General features: G+C 34.9%; 3 protein-coding genes across 4 annotated transcripts; 2 read left to right on the forward strand and 1 right to left on the reverse strand.

Moving 5' to 3' along the window:
- The first annotated feature begins 5,784 nt into the window (after positions 1-5,784).
- LOC131670597 (uncharacterized) lies at positions 5,785-12,549 on the forward strand. Of its 2 annotated transcripts, XM_058946313.1 has the most exons (11): positions 5,785-6,139; positions 6,388-6,535; positions 6,823-6,945; positions 7,097-7,299; positions 7,620-7,829; positions 8,704-8,884; positions 8,963-9,029; positions 9,105-9,264; positions 9,339-9,482; positions 9,552-9,665; positions 9,747-12,549. In XM_058946313.1, the coding sequence occupies exons 1-11, from the start codon at positions 6,066-6,068 to the stop codon at positions 9,964-9,966; spliced, it is 1,644 nt and encodes a 547-aa protein (XP_058802296.1). In that variant the 5' UTR covers positions 5,785-6,065; the 3' UTR covers positions 9,967-12,549. The 2 variants fall into 2 exon arrangements, with proteins under 2 accessions (XP_058802296.1, XP_058802297.1); XM_058946314.1 differs by lacking the exon at positions 6,823-6,945 and having other exon boundaries at positions 5,787-6,139.
- Positions 12,550-12,896: 347 nt separating this feature from the next.
- LOC131670598 (multifunctional methyltransferase subunit TRM112-like protein) lies at positions 12,897-13,903 on the reverse strand. Its single transcript, XM_058946315.1, has 3 exons — positions 13,497-13,903; positions 13,326-13,427; positions 12,897-13,245 (listed from the first exon to the last, which is right to left on the reverse strand). The coding sequence occupies exons 1-3, from the start codon at positions 13,572-13,574 to the stop codon at positions 13,051-13,053; spliced, it is 375 nt and encodes a 124-aa protein (XP_058802298.1). The 5' UTR covers positions 13,575-13,903; the 3' UTR covers positions 12,897-13,050.
- Positions 13,904-14,104: 201 nt separating this feature from the next.
- On the forward strand, positions 14,105-17,757 carry LOC131670611 (uncharacterized). The gene is made up of 5 exons (XM_058946331.1): positions 14,105-14,661; positions 14,731-15,292; positions 15,360-15,893; positions 16,513-16,738; positions 16,940-17,757. The coding sequence occupies exons 1-5, from the start codon at positions 14,313-14,315 to the stop codon at positions 17,357-17,359; spliced, it is 2,091 nt and encodes a 696-aa protein (XP_058802314.1). The 5' UTR covers positions 14,105-14,312; the 3' UTR covers positions 17,360-17,757.
- The last annotated feature ends 495 nt before the right edge of the window (positions 17,758-18,252 follow it).

Raw genomic sequence — 18,252 nt, forward strand, 5'->3', positions numbered from 1 at the left:
TGCCGATCTCTCCCCGCCACCTGTGCGGCCGGGTGAGGCGATTCGCGAGGGAACGAACGAGCGCTCGCGTACCCACGTGTGTGGTCCACGTGTTGCTCTTTTGGCGTCGCGCGAGATCAGCCGAACGTGTGTGGGACGCGTCCGTGTGGCTTGCCGGTCTTCCCTCGGCTTTCGAACGTCGGCATTGACGACGGGAACGATTTGCGCGCGTCGGAGGTGAACAACATCGCCGTGACGCGCGCGACGGCGACAACAGCGAGCAAAAAGTGCAGCGGCCTCCTGCACCGAGTGCTCCGTGACTCTCGCATCGCGCGCTCGACGGGGCTCGCTGTTATTCTCTTGCGTCCCGCGACCGCCGTGACCGAGCGCAGGAGCGCCTTCTTTCTTTTTTCTTCCCCGCGGTGCGCATCCTTTGACGCAATTCAATTGCGACCGGCAGAAATCCTCCGAGTCATTCGGCGTGTCGGCTGTGGAGGCTATAAATAAATTGATAAGCCGCGACAGAGGCGCAATTGCGCGGGATGATTAGACGACGAAGCTGGATAAAAGACTCGGGCGATAACGCCGCGGAAATCGGCTCAGTGGACGAAGAGACGTCGTCGCGCGGCGCGTGACAGACGACTTTCTGCTAAACGATTTGTTGCCTCGTCCGGCTATTTTTAGAGCGAAAGTTTGGAGCGCGCGACATCCTAACTATACGCTGCTCTCGTCCGCCTCATGCTAATGAAGCAGCGGCTTTGCGGCTGCTCGGCTTATTTTCGTTGCAAAATTTCCATCGCGAGCGCAGGATGAATGCCAAAGGAGCGAGGCGCACCGAGAAGCCCTGTTCTCTCGGTGAACCCGAAGATCTCGATCGCGAGCTACGACGTCGCGTCTCTCGATTGAGGTACCAGCAAAATGGCAAAGCGCGAATTGGGCCTCAAATGGGCTTTGATTGGAATTGAACGATGTCGCCCGACGAATCGTCGGCGCGTTTGATTAAACGCGCGACGACGAGGAAAATATCGCTGTTATCGAGCGTAATTGAAGATTCAAGGCAGTCGAGCACACAAAGTCTCTCTCTCTCTCTCTCTCTCTTTCATCGGGGACTGATCGATGCACACGTGCCTAATTCGCACTCCTATATCTCCGGCGAACGACGCGTTGCCGTCGTCTGGCACAAAATGCCGAGATCGTTTCACTTATGCAATAAAGCTCGCGTGATCGCTGGAAATCGAGAGTTAGCCGGGAATAAATTACGAAGGTTCGTTGCACCGAGTCGCGGCCCAGCAAGAATTTTCGGCGGATATTTCTCGATAAACGTAGAGAACCGAGAGTCGAGCTCGTTAAAATTTCCTTTGTCCTTCGTGGCTCCGCAAGCGGTTGGCCGTCGGCTGCACTTTCGATATTCGAGGCAGAGGCACATTGATTTCGGGCGAGCTCGCGAGAGGAAAGTCGCGCGACGCGCGGCGAGGAACGCTCGAGTGCAAAAAATCATGTCCTCGGGCAGCTCGCCATGCCCGCGCCACGGCCCGCATGGACGATGATCGCCGCGAATTAGGAGCGAGCGTATAAGAGGAAGGCAAGATACAAGTTCGTGGACTCGTCGCCAATAAACTTTTCCGGTTGGCAAAAAATGAAAGCGACAAAAAACAAAAAAAAAGCCAGAGAAAAGGACATCGCAGGTGTACGATAAAACTTGATTTACGAGTCGACGTCAGCGGGTACGCGAGTACATTTCCACAGTGTCCAGCTGTCATTATTAAAAATTGCGTCGAATAGAGGCAAAATCGTTCGTCCGTCTCCCGGCAGATAATTTTATTGTCTGCGGCGATCTCGCTCGCAACGCGGCGTCTCTCGCGATACGTATAACGTTTTCCCTCGAATTCTACAAGCGCGATACGAGTTATCGGCATCTTATCGTTATCGCTAGAAAAGGAGAGCGCGAGCCGCGCGCGACTAAACGACGAGCTGACCGACGGTGGCTCGCGAGACGGAAACGACTCCAGTTGCCCTCCCGTTATTCGTGAATCGCCGTTCAAAGCTTATATGCCGCCTCTGCAGACGCACGGACGCGTACGTGGATTTTCTCCTCTGCCGTCGGAATTGCTGGTGCAATGACGTCGCTGTCATAGCCTTCGACCGACAGTCAGACAAGCACGCGGGCCATCGAACGCGTGGTCGCCCGTAACGGGGAAAGAAAGTCCCGGCAGTTGGATCGCCATACAAACGCGACGTCGCTCGCGCGGCCCAATCCCGAACGTTTTCTCACCCGCTGGCCGACGGCAACGCGCGCGCGGATCGTCGACGGCGAAGAGGTACACGAGTCGGCAAAAATACGCAAATTCAGCTAAATATACATTTTTCGCTCGTAGAGACTGTAATGACACAAAGTCACCGCTCAAAATGCGATTACAGTAATAAATGATCGCAATCGGTAATGGGTTGAGTGATTTCAGTAACGAGACAGACATTTTTTTATCTTTTTCTTTTTGCTTTGAGTCGAACGCTCGCTCTCGCAAACGGAGGGGACTTTCTCAAAAATAAAAAGGTATGGAAAAAGTGAAAAAAAAGTGCCCGGGTCAACGTCCGTTCGACGCGCGAGAGAAGCTAAATTTCGAAGCAGCGCTGGTCCGTTCAAAGGACAGCGCGCAAACCGCGGAATAAAACTGAAAAGGGACCCAATTTCGAAGGAGGCTACGCCAAAGCTCGTCGCAGTGGCATGTGAGCTCTCGCCCGCGGCGTTGTTTCGTCTGCACTCGACACTTTTTCACGGTCTGCGATCGACGAGCAAAAAGGAAAAGAGGAAAAAAAGAAAAGAGAAAAACAGCAACGCAGCGCGGAAGGCAGACAGGCGCTTTAGCGCGCGCGCGTTATCTGCATATTGAGTCCTCGGCTATTTGTCCGTGTTGCGCGCGTGGCCGCGTGTCGAGACCTCAGTTTTTGCGCGGCGCGGCATCGCTCGGCATTGCAAGCGCGCCGACTGTCCGCTTTTGGATTCAATTTGATCGCGATAATGTAAGTCATCTTCGTCGCGCGCTTGCACAACGCGAGCGCTTTGATCGTGGCTTACGTAACTAGGAAGTCGATTACTTCATATCACCTAGTCGTGACCCCTAACGTCGCGGCGCCGTCGCGCGGACCTTGCGGCTCGGATACTTTTTCCCCTTGATTATTATTGTTTATTCGATCGGCGTGCTGGCACAACACATATATGCGCTTCGAGATGGCTATTTTAACGCTCACCTCTGACCTTTATGCGTTACATACATATATTTTTGTTAACATGCAGCTTATCGCTCGCGACCTACGAGGCGCGCTTGTTATTTTGTCTCGCGAACGAGCGATTTCCCGATGAGCGCGCTGTTAATGATTCAAAGCGCGCGACTGATTTTTCCCGTACGATTTCAACGGGAGAAACGAGCAACGCTATCGCAGCTTGGAACATTTAACGTTTTCAGCGTATTACGTGTCGTCGGCAACAAGCATTTTCAGGCAACATCGAATATTCGCATCTATTTGCCTGGTTCGGATATGTACCGCAGTCATTTTATTCAAAGTCCGCGCATCAAACGAAATAAACTTGTTATTAAAAAATACAAACATTTCTGTATGTCCATCGTTTTGTTTGCAAAATATAAAATATGAAACGTTAATTGAACGAATATAATATGAATCTATCGACTGAATACAAGGTAATGTGAATATACTGAATGAATGTCATATGCTATACGAAATTGCAATTGTTATAGGTTTTTTTAATGTTTTTTACGTTATACATATGAATTGTGTGTTTTTTATCCATTAAACAAAAGGAAAATAAAATGATAACATATTTATATTCAAATTGAAATACTTGTATTTGGTAACAACCACGATACCAATTGCGGTCGTCAAACGTCCATGCGCGCAGCGTATTTTTTACGTAGGTGGGATTTGCTTGAATTGGTGGATACCGCGACCTTCTTTATGTACTATATTTTACACTGAGACGAGAGCGAGACCATCAACGCTTTGATGACTTCGACAACGAACCCCTTCCCATTATCACTTTGCGATGCACATGGCGCCCCAAAGGTAAAAATGATTGTCGACAATTCTGCGACGTTCGCAACAGATGAAGAAACTTCGTTGCGCGAAGCATAAGCCAGCAATACTCGCCGTCGGGAGTTGATTGGAAATCAACGTGGTCGACGATGATCTCGGCCATAAACCCTCTCGTCACAATCGTTTTGATCGTAATACGTCTTTGAACGACGGTCAACTTTTCCTATAAGACAAATCACACAGCAACTGATAAAAATGTCACTGGCACATCTCGATACGCGTCATTTATTCTTCACGTATAGTCTAGCATTTTCTTTCACGACCATCGTCTCCTGTTTGTATATGTGCTTCCTAAAGTTTTGGGAAAGTATCTTCCGTAACTAGCTCACTTCCATTACTCAATCATCTCGGTATAACGTATTGGCAATAGTAATTAGTTCATACTTTTCCAGTCATTGGTAAGCTGCTGCATCATTTTTTTCGATTTTACTCGCGCCAGACATAATATTCCCAACGTTATCAAGTTGCTCTTTTTTCTATGCACATCGGTTCCCACTGTTTTTTGCACTTCCATTTTTTTCAAATTCAAGTTCAAATTTCGCACAATCAACTGTGCTTATCACGAAATTCAATGCGTCGAGTGCGGCAAATAGCAAGAGAATCATATATATTGAAATGTCTGACAGTTATGATATTTCGAATAAAATAATAACAAAAATCAATTGAATCTTTTGTTCAATCTATTGAATAACATAAATATCGTTTTAATTAAAAATGCATAGACTTTTACAAGGAATAAACAACATGATATACCATTAGTACTTTTTATAAATGGTATTTGTTTTATAAATGCTTAATTACTAGAGAATATCTTTTTTATTCAGAAGAATAGTGGCATTTATAAGATTGTCAGTATGACGCCGTCGTGGCGTACTTTAAACGTAGATTACAATCGAGCAAATACCAAAATAAATCCGATGTCAATCGTTCTATTTTGTTATTAAGAAATTCGATGCTAATAAAGAAAATTGTTCAGTGATTTTTGAAACTTCATTGTTATCGATTCTATTGAGGTGATACGTCATCAAATAAATAAATAAATATAAAGTATTGAAAAACATGGATGTCCTGATTAATTTGTGAAACTTGAATAATTACATCGCTGCCATTAGTATCTGCGGCGAAATGACTCAAGACTTTATTGATAAATTTTACAAAACGTAACGTGGTTTAGTTGAAAAGCTCTTTTCTCACAGCAATAGCATTCACTAAAAATTTCACAAAGGTGAAGCTCTAATTACTTAGATAAAAGAATATTGTCTGCACCTGATCGATAATAGTCACATTAGCGATTCCCTTATCATCAAAGTTTCTCACGAACAGCCTCATCGATGATTTCCATACGATTAACTATATAAGTATCTTATCCGACCTCACTCTTGTCACATATACGTTACACCGAGATCAAAGATATATGATACCCGAGCGTCTTCTGTTAATTTACGATGATCATATCTTTTTTGCACGGGCAATAGATTCCCTCCCGAGATAATCATTGCCTGTCTATATAAATAATCCTTCTTAATAATAACCTTCTCTTCTTTTTTCTGTCCAACTCAAAGAAACAGAATCATGTCATTGTCGCATTTTCTCTTTTCTTTGCAGCCCGAACGCGGCGTCTATATTTATGACACCACTCGCGCTTGCACACCCACACACACTTGTGCCGTATCCACCCCACCTGCCATGAACCCTCTTGGCGCGCACGCGTGTGCACAATGTATACAGAGATATAGATTGCTTCTGCCGTTGAGAGCTGAAGCTGCTGCATGTTAGTCCGCCCTATCCTCCTCGCGCAACATCAAGAGATTATGTAGAAAGTGAAAACCGAAGCCCTGACCGTGTCAATAGCGTCGGGGGCGTTTGAGTGCCGAAGAAAAGGGTGACCCGCCAATTTGTTTATAACAACGCGGACTTGTTCGTGTCGCACAAATTCTACGCCAAAGCAAAAGATCGTTTTTGCAACAGCAGTGAAAAATATGGCGGATCAATCTGACAGGAGCCACCTGCCACCCGGCTGGGAATGCAGATACGATGGCAGAAGCGGTCGCGCGTACGTATATGCCAGTAATTGATTAATTAATCTTGTTTCGTTTTAGAGAGACCTATACACATGCCTATAAGCTTCCTGCATAATGCTCTTACGCTTACCAGCTTTACGACGGTCGTTCAATTTCGTTATTTCATTCACTTTATATTGTCGTGCCTCTAGTCTCTTTTTTTGTTTTATATTCATACATTTTTTGTTTCAAGGGTTTTTACTTTGCATTTAACTTCTCAAGTGGTTTTTTGATCTTGCAGATATTTCATTAATCACTTCAATCGTTCAACTACATGGGAAGACCCTAGACTGCGATATTGGCAGTATGCACAATATATACAATCACAGAACTCCACTACTCCAAGTTCTGGAACTACAGATCACCCCAGTGAATCCATTCCTCTGCAGGTCAGTTGACTGTATCCAGAGCTCACTGCTTGATTCTCAATTTGAAAATGATGAAGCTACTTGTATTTAAACTTGCATATAAAAATACAAACATTATCAAGTTCAGTTAGTCCTCTGTGACAAGCTTACTCATTTTCAATTTGAATGGAATCAATTGATATTTGATGTGACTTGTAAGCATAGGCTATTCACACAATGAAGCTCTATTGTCTGTAAGTTCTTTGAACAATTGTAATGTTTGCACGCTGCATTTCTCTCTGGATAAAAAACAAAATTAACGATGACAGATCAGTGGGAATACCACTGCAGGCCATATAGTCTATTCCGGAGCTCACAAAGCTCCACAAGTCTATCCATCTCCTTCACCTTTTCGTAATCCACAGCCTGCATTTTTACCTCCAAGTCTGCAGGTGGGTTCAACTAACACCTTTCAAAAAAACAACACTCATCATTACAATTTATCTATTACTATTATAGTAGCATCTGTATTATATGTAGTTTTTATGTTCCATTAATTTAAGTCCATTCAGAATAATTACATGAAACACTTGTGAATTGCAGGACCTCAAGACACCACTGTCTACCACGAGATCTGTGAGCGGATTGACTAATAGACTAGGTGACATGACAATCGGATCTCCAACTCCCACAAGGACTCTTGAAACTAGCTTGATTGTAAATGATGACGTTGAAATACATGTTGCTAAGCTCAGTGCCATGTTTCCAACAGTTTCTGAAACTCATATCCGTCTGCTTTTGAAGAAGTAAGTTATCGATGACAATCAATATTTCCTTTGAAAAAAGTTTTGTACATTAACAAAAAAAGAGCTTTTTATGGTCTTTCCATTCTAATAACTCAATTGCTTCACAATACTAATGCTTATCTTGTACATATTGGCTTCTTAAAATGAATAATCGGTATATAGCAAATGGGTAATATATCACACCACCAGACTCAAAATTTTGTAAAGTATTTAAAATTCTTGATGGTTTAATGATATAGACTTAAATAAATTTTTTCAAATGTAAAAGCCCATTAGCGTAGTGGATCGTGAATGCTAAGTTCCCAGCCGATCTCTTTCAGATATCATAACAGGCCAGCCTTGGTCGTGAGCGCCCTGCAAATAGAGAAGAATCCACTGTGCCAGCCAGGTCCTTGTACGCCTATCGGCGTGCATTCCAGCTATGCGATACAACCGAAGTGGCGACTCTCACCTGCAATTCATGCGGCCCTTACTCTTAGTCCACCCAGAGGCATTCTGCCAGCCCCACATTCCCCCAAAATGAAACTTAGGTTTATACGCATTTTTCGAAATAAATCAGTATATTTTGAATGCTAGATGTGTATAGTTCGTAATTGCGTGTAAGAAATTAATAATGATTATAGGAAGAATATAGACGTCAGATTGAATAAAAAAAATTTTCTGTCGTGTGATGTGTTATGAGTATTTGTAATTTTTCGTGTATATATTAACGTGTTCTTATATGTTTATTGTATATATATCTATGTGAACAATATTCATCTGATTCAGAAAATATTTCAATAGAATTATGATGTATTAAATTTAAATTAATGCAACGCATCGTATTTCTAGAGACTGAAACAGATTGTTTTTCTTTGCATGCAATTTTTTAAATTTTTTTATGAACGAGAAAATAATTTTTTTGGCAACACTTTACGCAATTAATTAAAAATTATTTTAATTTGTATGAATGATAAGCTTTTACAAATGTTAAGTAGTTTAATATAATTATTTAATATTTATTTTTAAATAAAACATAAAAGTTTTATTTATTGCATTAATTTGTTTCATCATTTGTGATTTTATTTTATCCCCTATTCTTTTCATCCTGATTTTCTGTATACTTTATATGTTGAATCTCATCCAATTGTAGATAAGTCAGTTTAAAACAATGGTCATGATTTATTTAAAAGAAATGTGTGTAATAATATCATTTTATGATTGATAATTTGTTCATTAATGCACGTATTTCTCACGTTAACACCTGCTTGCTAAATATTAAAATATTTATATAAAAAAGAGGTGTAGCATAATTTCATGGAAATATAATTTTTTATTATTTTTTAACAAATTTATGTATGAATGTATTTATGCCAAAGAATTGAGTGATTACTTCGTAAAAACTAATTGTATGATAATATGTAGGTACCTGAAAAGTCTATTTCCTAAGGCAGATGAATACATCATTCTGGATGCATTAGAACAATGTGATAATAGCATTCAGAAAACTGCGGAAAATTTGATGGAGCTTGGTTATGAAAAGCGAAATCCATTGGCCATGGCAAAATCGCCAATAAAAAAGAAAGAAGAGGACGAAGGAAAAATAGTATTGTTTATTTTATACTTAAAAAATATCTTGAATGAGAAAATCTGAACGTTAAATTTTATTTATGTTTTGTTTCAGATTGAAATAACCCCTCCAGCTCCCACGCCACCTCCTCGTATGAAAACTTTGGAAGAAAAGAATAAAAGTAAGCTTTCAGAAATAAATATTATTGGTTGTCTGATATTCATCATTCTAATCATTTTTTCAATTACTGTTTTAGTGAAAAAACGATTAATGAATAAGTTTAAAGAAGTGCCAGAAAAAGTCATATTGTTAGCTATGGATAGTGTAGACTACGATGAAGCAAGAGCAGCACACATATTAGACATTATGGTTGCAGAGGAAGCCATAAAACCACTAAATACGTCCAGTAGTCAGAGGTACAAATGATTTATATTATTTCATTATAAATAAAAGAATAAAGATATTCAAATAATTTCAAATAAAATTACAGTAGCAGTAAAAGTGATGATAAGAAAGATAGCCCTCCAGTAACCGAAGCACTTAAATTTAGCGCCTCGCCAATCAAGAGAGTATCGAATAAAGATACGGATCCCGAAAAATCTAAGCGGCCAAAAAATAAAACGGAAGTTCCAAAGTCAGTTTCAACTGCTCGTCAAAATAAATAATCCATGCATTTTAATCATCGATTCAATTTTAATTTTAGAGTATCGCGCGGAACTAGTACAGCGGAAGATAGTGATTATAAGTCAAAATACGTAAGTAGGCCGGTTGGTCCTAATCCTGATCTACCAAAAGGAGCTAACAATGACTTACTTTTGTAAGTGCTGGTGATTTTACATATTTTATAAATATATTTTAATGTTATTGCGGTAACCTATATCGATTGTTATTATTTCAGGCCTGATTATGCACCTTGGTCAGGGCCAGATCCGACGTTATTGTCGAAAATAAGCGTACGGAATTCATCAACCGGAAAAATAGTAAACTTAGCAAAAGGTAGTTCGCATCTGGCGAGAGGAGCGAATACGGACCTCCGGAAAGGTCCAATGAGGGGGCTAGCTCAGGGTTCAATTTATTCTCAAAGAAACTCGACTAATGCAGAAAGTCGTGGAAAATGAAACACGTATAGCTGTTATTTTTAGCTCATCTACATTGGTTAATTTAGTTATGCTTGAGTATTCGTAATAATTACGTTTTTATATTCTTTCTCCATGATTGTAAAAAAATGTATTCCTTTTTACGTTTTTACTTATTGGAACTGTTGAAACGTGAGGTACTATGTAGTATATATAGTATTACGAATTGTGTGTAAAGTGTTGGTCAATGCATCAGTATTACGAAATGTTGTGATTTTGATAATGCGGAAATACGAAATTTTATAGGATAGATATTAAAATTTCCTATGTATTCTAGGTGAATATTATGAAAATAATGATATTCTTGTGAAGATTCAATTCTTGTCCAATTATGTGGATTTTTTAATGATATGAAGTAGAAGAAGTTTTTGAAATTATGATTAATTGTTTTTCATGTCTTTTTTTAAAAGTATTGTTATTGTATCATTGAATATGGATTTTAATATTTAATTATGTGTTTGTACTATAATACAATTAGTTTTTTTAATTCTGTTTGTTGAAAATCAATTTTTTGAAATAGAAGCATGAAGTAAGAATACTTAAAAAGAAAAGAAAAAAAGGCAAAAAAATTAGTTATAGAGCAATAGTGACTTTGATTATGTGTGATCAAGAAATATTCTATCATTTAGTATGCCATAATCGACAAATGATATGAACATAAAGCAATAAAAGCTACTAATATTCTTACAAACACCAAAATTAAAAAAAGTACATCGGACGTAGTTGATAAAAACCACTATAAAAATATAAAAACTTTTATGACTCAAAAAATTGTTTGTATTTAGTTTACAAAAGTATTTTAAGCAATTAAAATATTTTTTGTTTGAGAAATAAATTTCAACTGTTATGTAAATATTTTAAACATTTTATGAAATGTTTAAAATTTTACAGTGAATTGAAAGCAGTTTTTGTTTTATTTTCATATCAAATCATTATTGTAGTGTGATATTGATATTAATAATTTATAACTTCAAGACATGTGCAATAGATAGCTGTAATTTATTCTTATCTATAAGAATCCACATAGCTTATCTGTTTTATTAAACTTCATGTTTCTCTTTGCTGGATTACCGATGACATTTAAATTCAATTTAGAATAATAACAATATTAAAATTAATGAAATCAAATAGTTTCGAAGTAAACAGTAAATTTTAGAAGTACTGTAGAATTGACAAAGCCTTAGTAATTAGTTACTTTTAAACAACTTTGTCGTAATCTTCATAAAGATTCAAGTTGGAGAAAATTCATTGCAAATGCAACAAGCAGGGAAAACGTAAATATTTTTAGCGATCAGTGCCATATATTCCTCGAAAAGATCAATGCTCTCGCGTAACGTCCATATGTTAAGAGTAATAGGAACTTTGTCATTTGTAATAATCAAACAATTAAAACGCAAAGTAAAACTCTAATAAATTGTTCCGAAAGTTTCCAGAAAATATAATATGAATGTTATTTTTCATATAAATTCGTAAATAAACAATCATTTGCTACAGTAATTTGATTTGAATAAAAAGTATTTCCGTGAAAACAATTTTTCATGCACACTTTTAACTATTGACAAAGTCAACTTTAACTAAGAGGAAACAAATTTTCACTTGTCATATATACCGACAATGATTACATATTTTACTGTTAAATGCTAAAAATTATTTTCTGGAGATATAACAATTTTAAACTATACATCTTTTCCGTAAAATTTAACGTTGCTTATGCTTGTAATTTGTACATTTTGAATATAAAAATATTTTCATATAGCTTCAACCAAGATAATCCTGCCTTCAAAGTAAACCTAAAGTATGTGAATACAGAAATAATAACAGATAGGCTGTGGCTGACGAGATAGTTAAGAGCTATTTTTATAGCTTTTTAACTTTCAAAGTAACTAGGATGGATAAAAATATATATTTTGACTACATTTTGAACTAAAGACTTAATTGTAAATGATCTGAAGCGTCCATTTGATTGTCAGACTAATAAGTCTGTAAGTAAGAAATCGTTGAGATATAGTATTACTACTGTTTAGAAATATTTAGTGTATATTAAGAATATAAATAGTATTACATTGATAGATAAATCAATACCTTTTTTATTTAAAAAAAATGTCGAGTATACTAATTGTAAAAAAATTAATTTCAAAATTTGTATATGTTGAATTATGAATATATGTCAAAAAGTTATACTCAATGAAATTTTACTTTCAATTATATCAATCAAAATAACATGAAATTGTAAATTAGAATAAATGGATGAGTATTTTAAATAAGATGTTTTTAAATGTTCTGATTATTATTATCATTGTTGATTAGTTTATAATTTTTATACAACATTTTTAGAATTTTTTTAAAAATACAATTAGTAACAATGACATTCGTCCTGTAAAAAGACAAATCAAGTACTGTCAACTATTTTTCATATTACCCGTTGCTCAAATATTTCATTCGATACAATAGGTTTTATATAAGTGAAGTTCAATTATACATTCCATGGTAGCTAAAATAGTATATTCCAGAGTACTTACAAGTAGAAAACAGCGTTAACCAAAATAAAAAAAAAAAATTGCGATATACTTAGAAATTCAAAGCACTAGTTAACTTCTGTAATAAAATGATAGAAAATGTTTTTGAATATGAAAACATGCAGTAAAAATGAAGTTTTAAAAAAACTAGAATCTTTAGAAAATGCTGTAATCTCAGTGAGTTTTCAGACTTGCTGTATTTACTAGCAATAAATAAATAAATAAATTAAGATCTAAGAAAAATTATGTATAATATTAAGCTCAATATGAGATAACTCTGTATGTAATTGTATCTATACATATCTGTGCAATAAATTTAATCTATAAGTTAATTTCTTTCATATGTTAATTCATTTGAACTTTTACTTTAAAAAGACTATTAGAACGATTTGTTACTAGAAATAATTATTTTTTAAGTATTTATTTCTATTAGATTTGTGAAAAACACAAGTAGTATTTACAATATAAATTTTACAATTGATAACTTAAATTATTGATATTTTCGCAAATAAAAAAGTGCTTATAATCATTATACAATTAATAATACAGTCTAAACCTCATCTTCATTTAAAAGCATATTGGGTATACCATTGTTAATTGGAAATTTTCTCCCTGTTTCTGGACATATCATTTCTCCATTGACAACATCTATTTCAAATAATGCATGATGAAGCTTTTTCATCAGCTCCTCATCCAATTCCCAATTTTCAGGTAGTTCAGTTGGTAAATTACCTGTATAACCTAACTATAAGATATAAAATTATAGATATATTAATATTACATTTTTTACTTATTAAACTTAGAAAAATTAATTTCACAACTCACACTTTCTACAGCTTTATACAAAGTTGGATAATTTAGCCTGGGTAAAAGCTTTTGGATAAAATCGGAATTATAATCAGTTTGTACCACCTTTACTTCTGTTGCCTATAACATTTAGAAAACATCGTGTTGTCAACTATTGGACTTTAAAATTGTTATTTATATCAATCTTACTTCCAGTGCCAAAGGATAACCCACTTGGACTCCTTTCATGCATTTTGATGTCAACATATTATGTGTAAGAAGTTTCATTTTTTCAACAATTAGCCTAATTTTCACTTATTACAAAAGTTTAATAATTATTTATGAGTTTGGATATTATATTTATGTAGAGGTTATGATTGCAAGAAGCGTGCTCTAAAAATTTATTAATACACTGAATGAAGCTGAATAAACACAATTCAAAACATTTTATTATAAACCATTCACGTTTTGCCTTGTTAAATGTAATTAACATCGGAATGTTTTAAACGATACGTTGAATTTAAAAAAACTTATGAAATTCAAAATATCACGTTTCAACTTCGTTTTTGCAAAATGCGAGATTGATTTGGCTTGGCACTTGGCAGCAATTATAGCATCACGCCGTCACTACTGCAATCTACTGATCTACGTATATGTTCGTTGTTGGCAGCAATGCAACGCATGGATGCAATCTGTGACTTAGCCGATAATGCCATTGATATCATTACCAAGAGTAGATAAAGACATGTAAAATTATATATATATATATATACACACACGCGCATACATGATGAGTAGCGCTGGAGTATTCGTATCAGTCAACTATGCAGAAAACAAGTATTAAACAAACTCCTGATATAATTCGTTTATAACTTTAATGAAAATGTAGTAAACACTGTTGATGATTTTTAAATTGATAAAAAATAATTTATTTGTCATTATTATAAGCATTAATTTTCACTGTTTATCATTATTTTATTTTATTAAATTTACTTGCAAGTTTTGAGATCATTTCAAATACTTAAAATGAATAAATCATCTGCAAAGGTAATAGATGAAGTAGATATTTCAATACCAGAAAGAAAAAGAGAGTATACAAAACGTTGGATTGAAGAAAATCCACTTCTAGATGTATGTTCAAGAGTTGATTACAATGAACCAATGCCTGATGTATTGTGTGGCTCATCCAATCAAGTTGAAAAACAATTGTTTACACCTCCTCAATCACCAGTCTTGGGTGAAAAGCGTACTGCTTCATCACCAGTCTTTGGAGGGCTTAGAAAAAATTTTAAACGATTGAAAATTTTGTCGAAGATAACTGAATTCGCTGAAGAGAATCCTAGTTGTTCTAAATCAATATTAAAAGAAAATTATAGTGTGTTACTTTATATATGACACAATAGTCTAAGATCTCAGATTTAAAATTTTTTATTTTATGTTTCAGCTAAAAATAAACTTGGTTCAGAGATGAATAATGATCCATACTTCTTAGAAAAAACAAAGATCTCAGAGCTTCAAGATACATTCAATATTTCATTAATTTCAGATAAATCTTATAATGATAAATCTCATAATGTACAAAAAAATGCTATAAAAATTGAACCACATACAACTCAATTTATTGAATCAGTATCCAGTGATAATTATAGTGAAATAACTGAATTTAAAGTACAGGAAGCTGCCAGCGATACAGATAAAACTGCTAGTGATCTTATAGAAGATATAAATAGTCAATTAATTTATGAGTCGTCTCAAAAATTAAAACAAGCTATTCACTCTCAAAAGATTTCAACTCCATCATCTACATCATCAGAGCAAACAACTGATGAACACATTATAGAATCAAATACCAGAGACCAAACTGATCCTCAATGTACAGAAATATTTAATTCTGCAGATCAAATAGATAGCATTAGTACTTTTGAATCAAAGGAAGAATCAAGTAAAATTTCATATATTTTACAATATACATTTGAAAAGCCACTGAAGAAAAGAAATCCTAAAAAGTAAGTAATTTTCTTTGTAAATGAGTAGAAAATTAATGTAATTTCTGCAATCTTGTATCCTTTGTAGAGGCAGCTTATCAGAGTTACTACAATCAACAATGGCAAAAGAAAGATCAAGTGTAAATTTATTAAGACACCAATTATATAGAAATCCTCTCAATGTGGTAGACATGCCATTTGTTTTATTACAAACTTTACATTACTTGCCTAATTTCAATGGCAATCAATTTGTGCAATGTAGTTTAATAGAAGACAGTGCGGATCTCTTAAAAAATGTAGTAAAGAAAAAAGCAAATATAACCGTAATGAATGTACCTGAACTTTCTAGTTTACTAAACGTTAATCAAAAGCCAGTATTAAAGGTTTATGAACCTTGGACTGTTGTAGATCCAAAGCAATTACTGATTCATGTTACCAGATTTATTGCAATTCCAAGCAGCAAACAAATTCTTGATTTTAATAATATAGATAAAAGAGCTTTAGAATTGACTAAAGAATTTCATTGTCCTTGTATTGATAAGAATATTTTGTCAAATGAATGTAACTCTAAATTTAGTGGTGATTGTGCCAAGAATTCCGTGAAAATGATTTTTAATTATAAGTCTTAGATAATGTTATACTATAGATAATTGAATGTAGCATTTATATTGTTATTAAATAAAATCAATTATGTACATTAAACATGTTTTGTGAAAGTGTGTTACTCTGTTATTCCAGTACATTTAAATTTCCCGCTTTTTAACTCGTAATGTTGCCCATACTGCCAATAATAATCATAATCCGTGTTGACTAAAAGTTGACTCGATATCATCTGATGACAAGCAGTTACCTTTACGTAGTTATTTTTTATTAATTCATTAGATCATTGTATATGTGTCTACAGTGTTGATTAAATTCCATATATTCTATCAACGAAATCGACTGCTTTTTACTTGTTTTATCATTGATAATTTTATGATTGAAAACTTTTATAGCAGCACTTTACAGTATCTTTATAGTAAGTAAAATTGTACAGATATTAATGACTCATACTGTTTCATAAGTTATTCAAACGTCTTTTTCTGACGTTTAAATAATTATACACTTTAAATAAATTATATTTCACCATGATTTAATCAATACATTTTTATTAATATTCATACTTTTTCTATGGCATTACAATACTTTCATTGATACAACCCAACTACTTAAGCCAACTAACTTATATTTTTGTTTTATAGAGAGAAAATGTCAGCCATTCAAGATCGTCCAGAACTTTACGAAGAAGTAAAATTATACAAGAATGCTAGAGAACGAGAGAAGTATGAGAATCAAGCTGATTTGTATGCCGTTGTGAACACTTTACAACACTTAGAAAAAGCTTACATCAGAGATTGTGTGACACCTAAAGAGTACACAGCAGCATGCAGCAAATTGTTAGTTCAATACAGAGCAGCTTTCAAGCAGGTACATAAAATCCAATGTATGCCAATCTTTACATAAATAGATTACAAAATTGTGCAGTGCAAAATTATATTCATACTGTATTATTTAAATAATATAACATAAAAAAACTTCATGTTTTCAATAATTAGATCTATTATAATTAAGTATACAATTTATATAAAGTTAAAATGACATAATATTTAACATATTATTCTTAAAAAGGTTCAAAGTGATCAGTATCCAACAATTGATGCATTTGCCAGAGCTTTCAAGCTTGATTGTCCAGCAGCTCTTGAGAGAATTAAAGAGGACAGGCCAATCACAATCAAAGATGATAAGGGCAATACATCAAAATGCATTGCCGACATAGTTTCACTGTTTATTACGATCATGGATAAGTTACGCTTGGAAATCAAAGCTATGGATCAACTTCATCCAGATCTCAGAGATCTAATGGATACCATGAACAGACTTAGTATACTTCCAAGTGACTTTGATGGAAAACAGAAAGTTGCGGAGTGGCTCCAAACTTTGAATAATATGTCTGCTTCAGATGAACTATCAGATACGCAAGTTAGACAATTAATTTTTGATTTGGAAACTTCTTACAATGCATTCAACAAGGTTCTTCATAATTCTTAAATTTCAATACTAAATTACTTGTGATTTTATGATTCCAGAACAAATTCTCATTATACTTCTTTTTTTTTATGATTACCATCAATAGTATTTATAAAAAAATATTCTTTTTTTAGTCCATTATCTATTTATTTGAAAAAATTTATTAGTTATTTTGTCCAAAAGAATGTGCAAGTGAAATTTACATTTCCAGTTAACATCATAGTACTTGTTAAGAGATTGTTATCACTTACACTGCAGCATTACATGTTTTTTAATGTAAAACTATGTTTTAAATCAAATTAGAATCAACATATTTTTAAATGTTACTCTCGCTATATAAATACAATGTATATATTTATTTGATAAGTACTGAAATATAGTTTTAGAAAAAGGAAATCCATATTGTATTTTTAGTACATCTTTTCAAATTAAATTATAGCTAATATTTAAAGCTTTTGTTTTTAGTACATTTCGATACTATATTGCGAGAAAGATTTGAGCCTCGTGCGGACGTTTACAACCAAGCGAAGCGAGAATGAAGAGACAACACGAGACTGAAATGACTTTCTCACGCACGTATCTAACTTGATTTATCGAAACGACGTGTGTGAGATGAGATTTGAGGCACGCTTGCTTGCCCGAACGTACATAAGTCGAGTCCTCACGCACGAAATGGCGAAAAATAATATTCGATAGTAAAATCAATAGAAATACCGAAAAGAGTCAATTATGGATTATTAAGTATACATACTTAGTTAAACGAAAAAAGCTTCTTAATCACTAGCTAAATTTTTGTATCAAAAGCAATGTTGATCGTTAATATTTGTTTTTAAACGTAATAATGTTCCAAAAGTATCCTATCGGTTAAAATTTGCATGTTTTCATTTATTAAAATAAATTTCTTCGATTCACAT

This window comes from Phymastichus coffea, unplaced genomic scaffold (genome assembly GCF_024137745.1).
Source record: "Phymastichus coffea isolate CEN01 unplaced genomic scaffold, Cenicafe_Pcof_1.1 PCOF00112, whole genome shotgun sequence".
NCBI lineage: Eukaryota > Metazoa > Arthropoda > Insecta > Hymenoptera > Eulophidae > Phymastichus > Phymastichus coffea.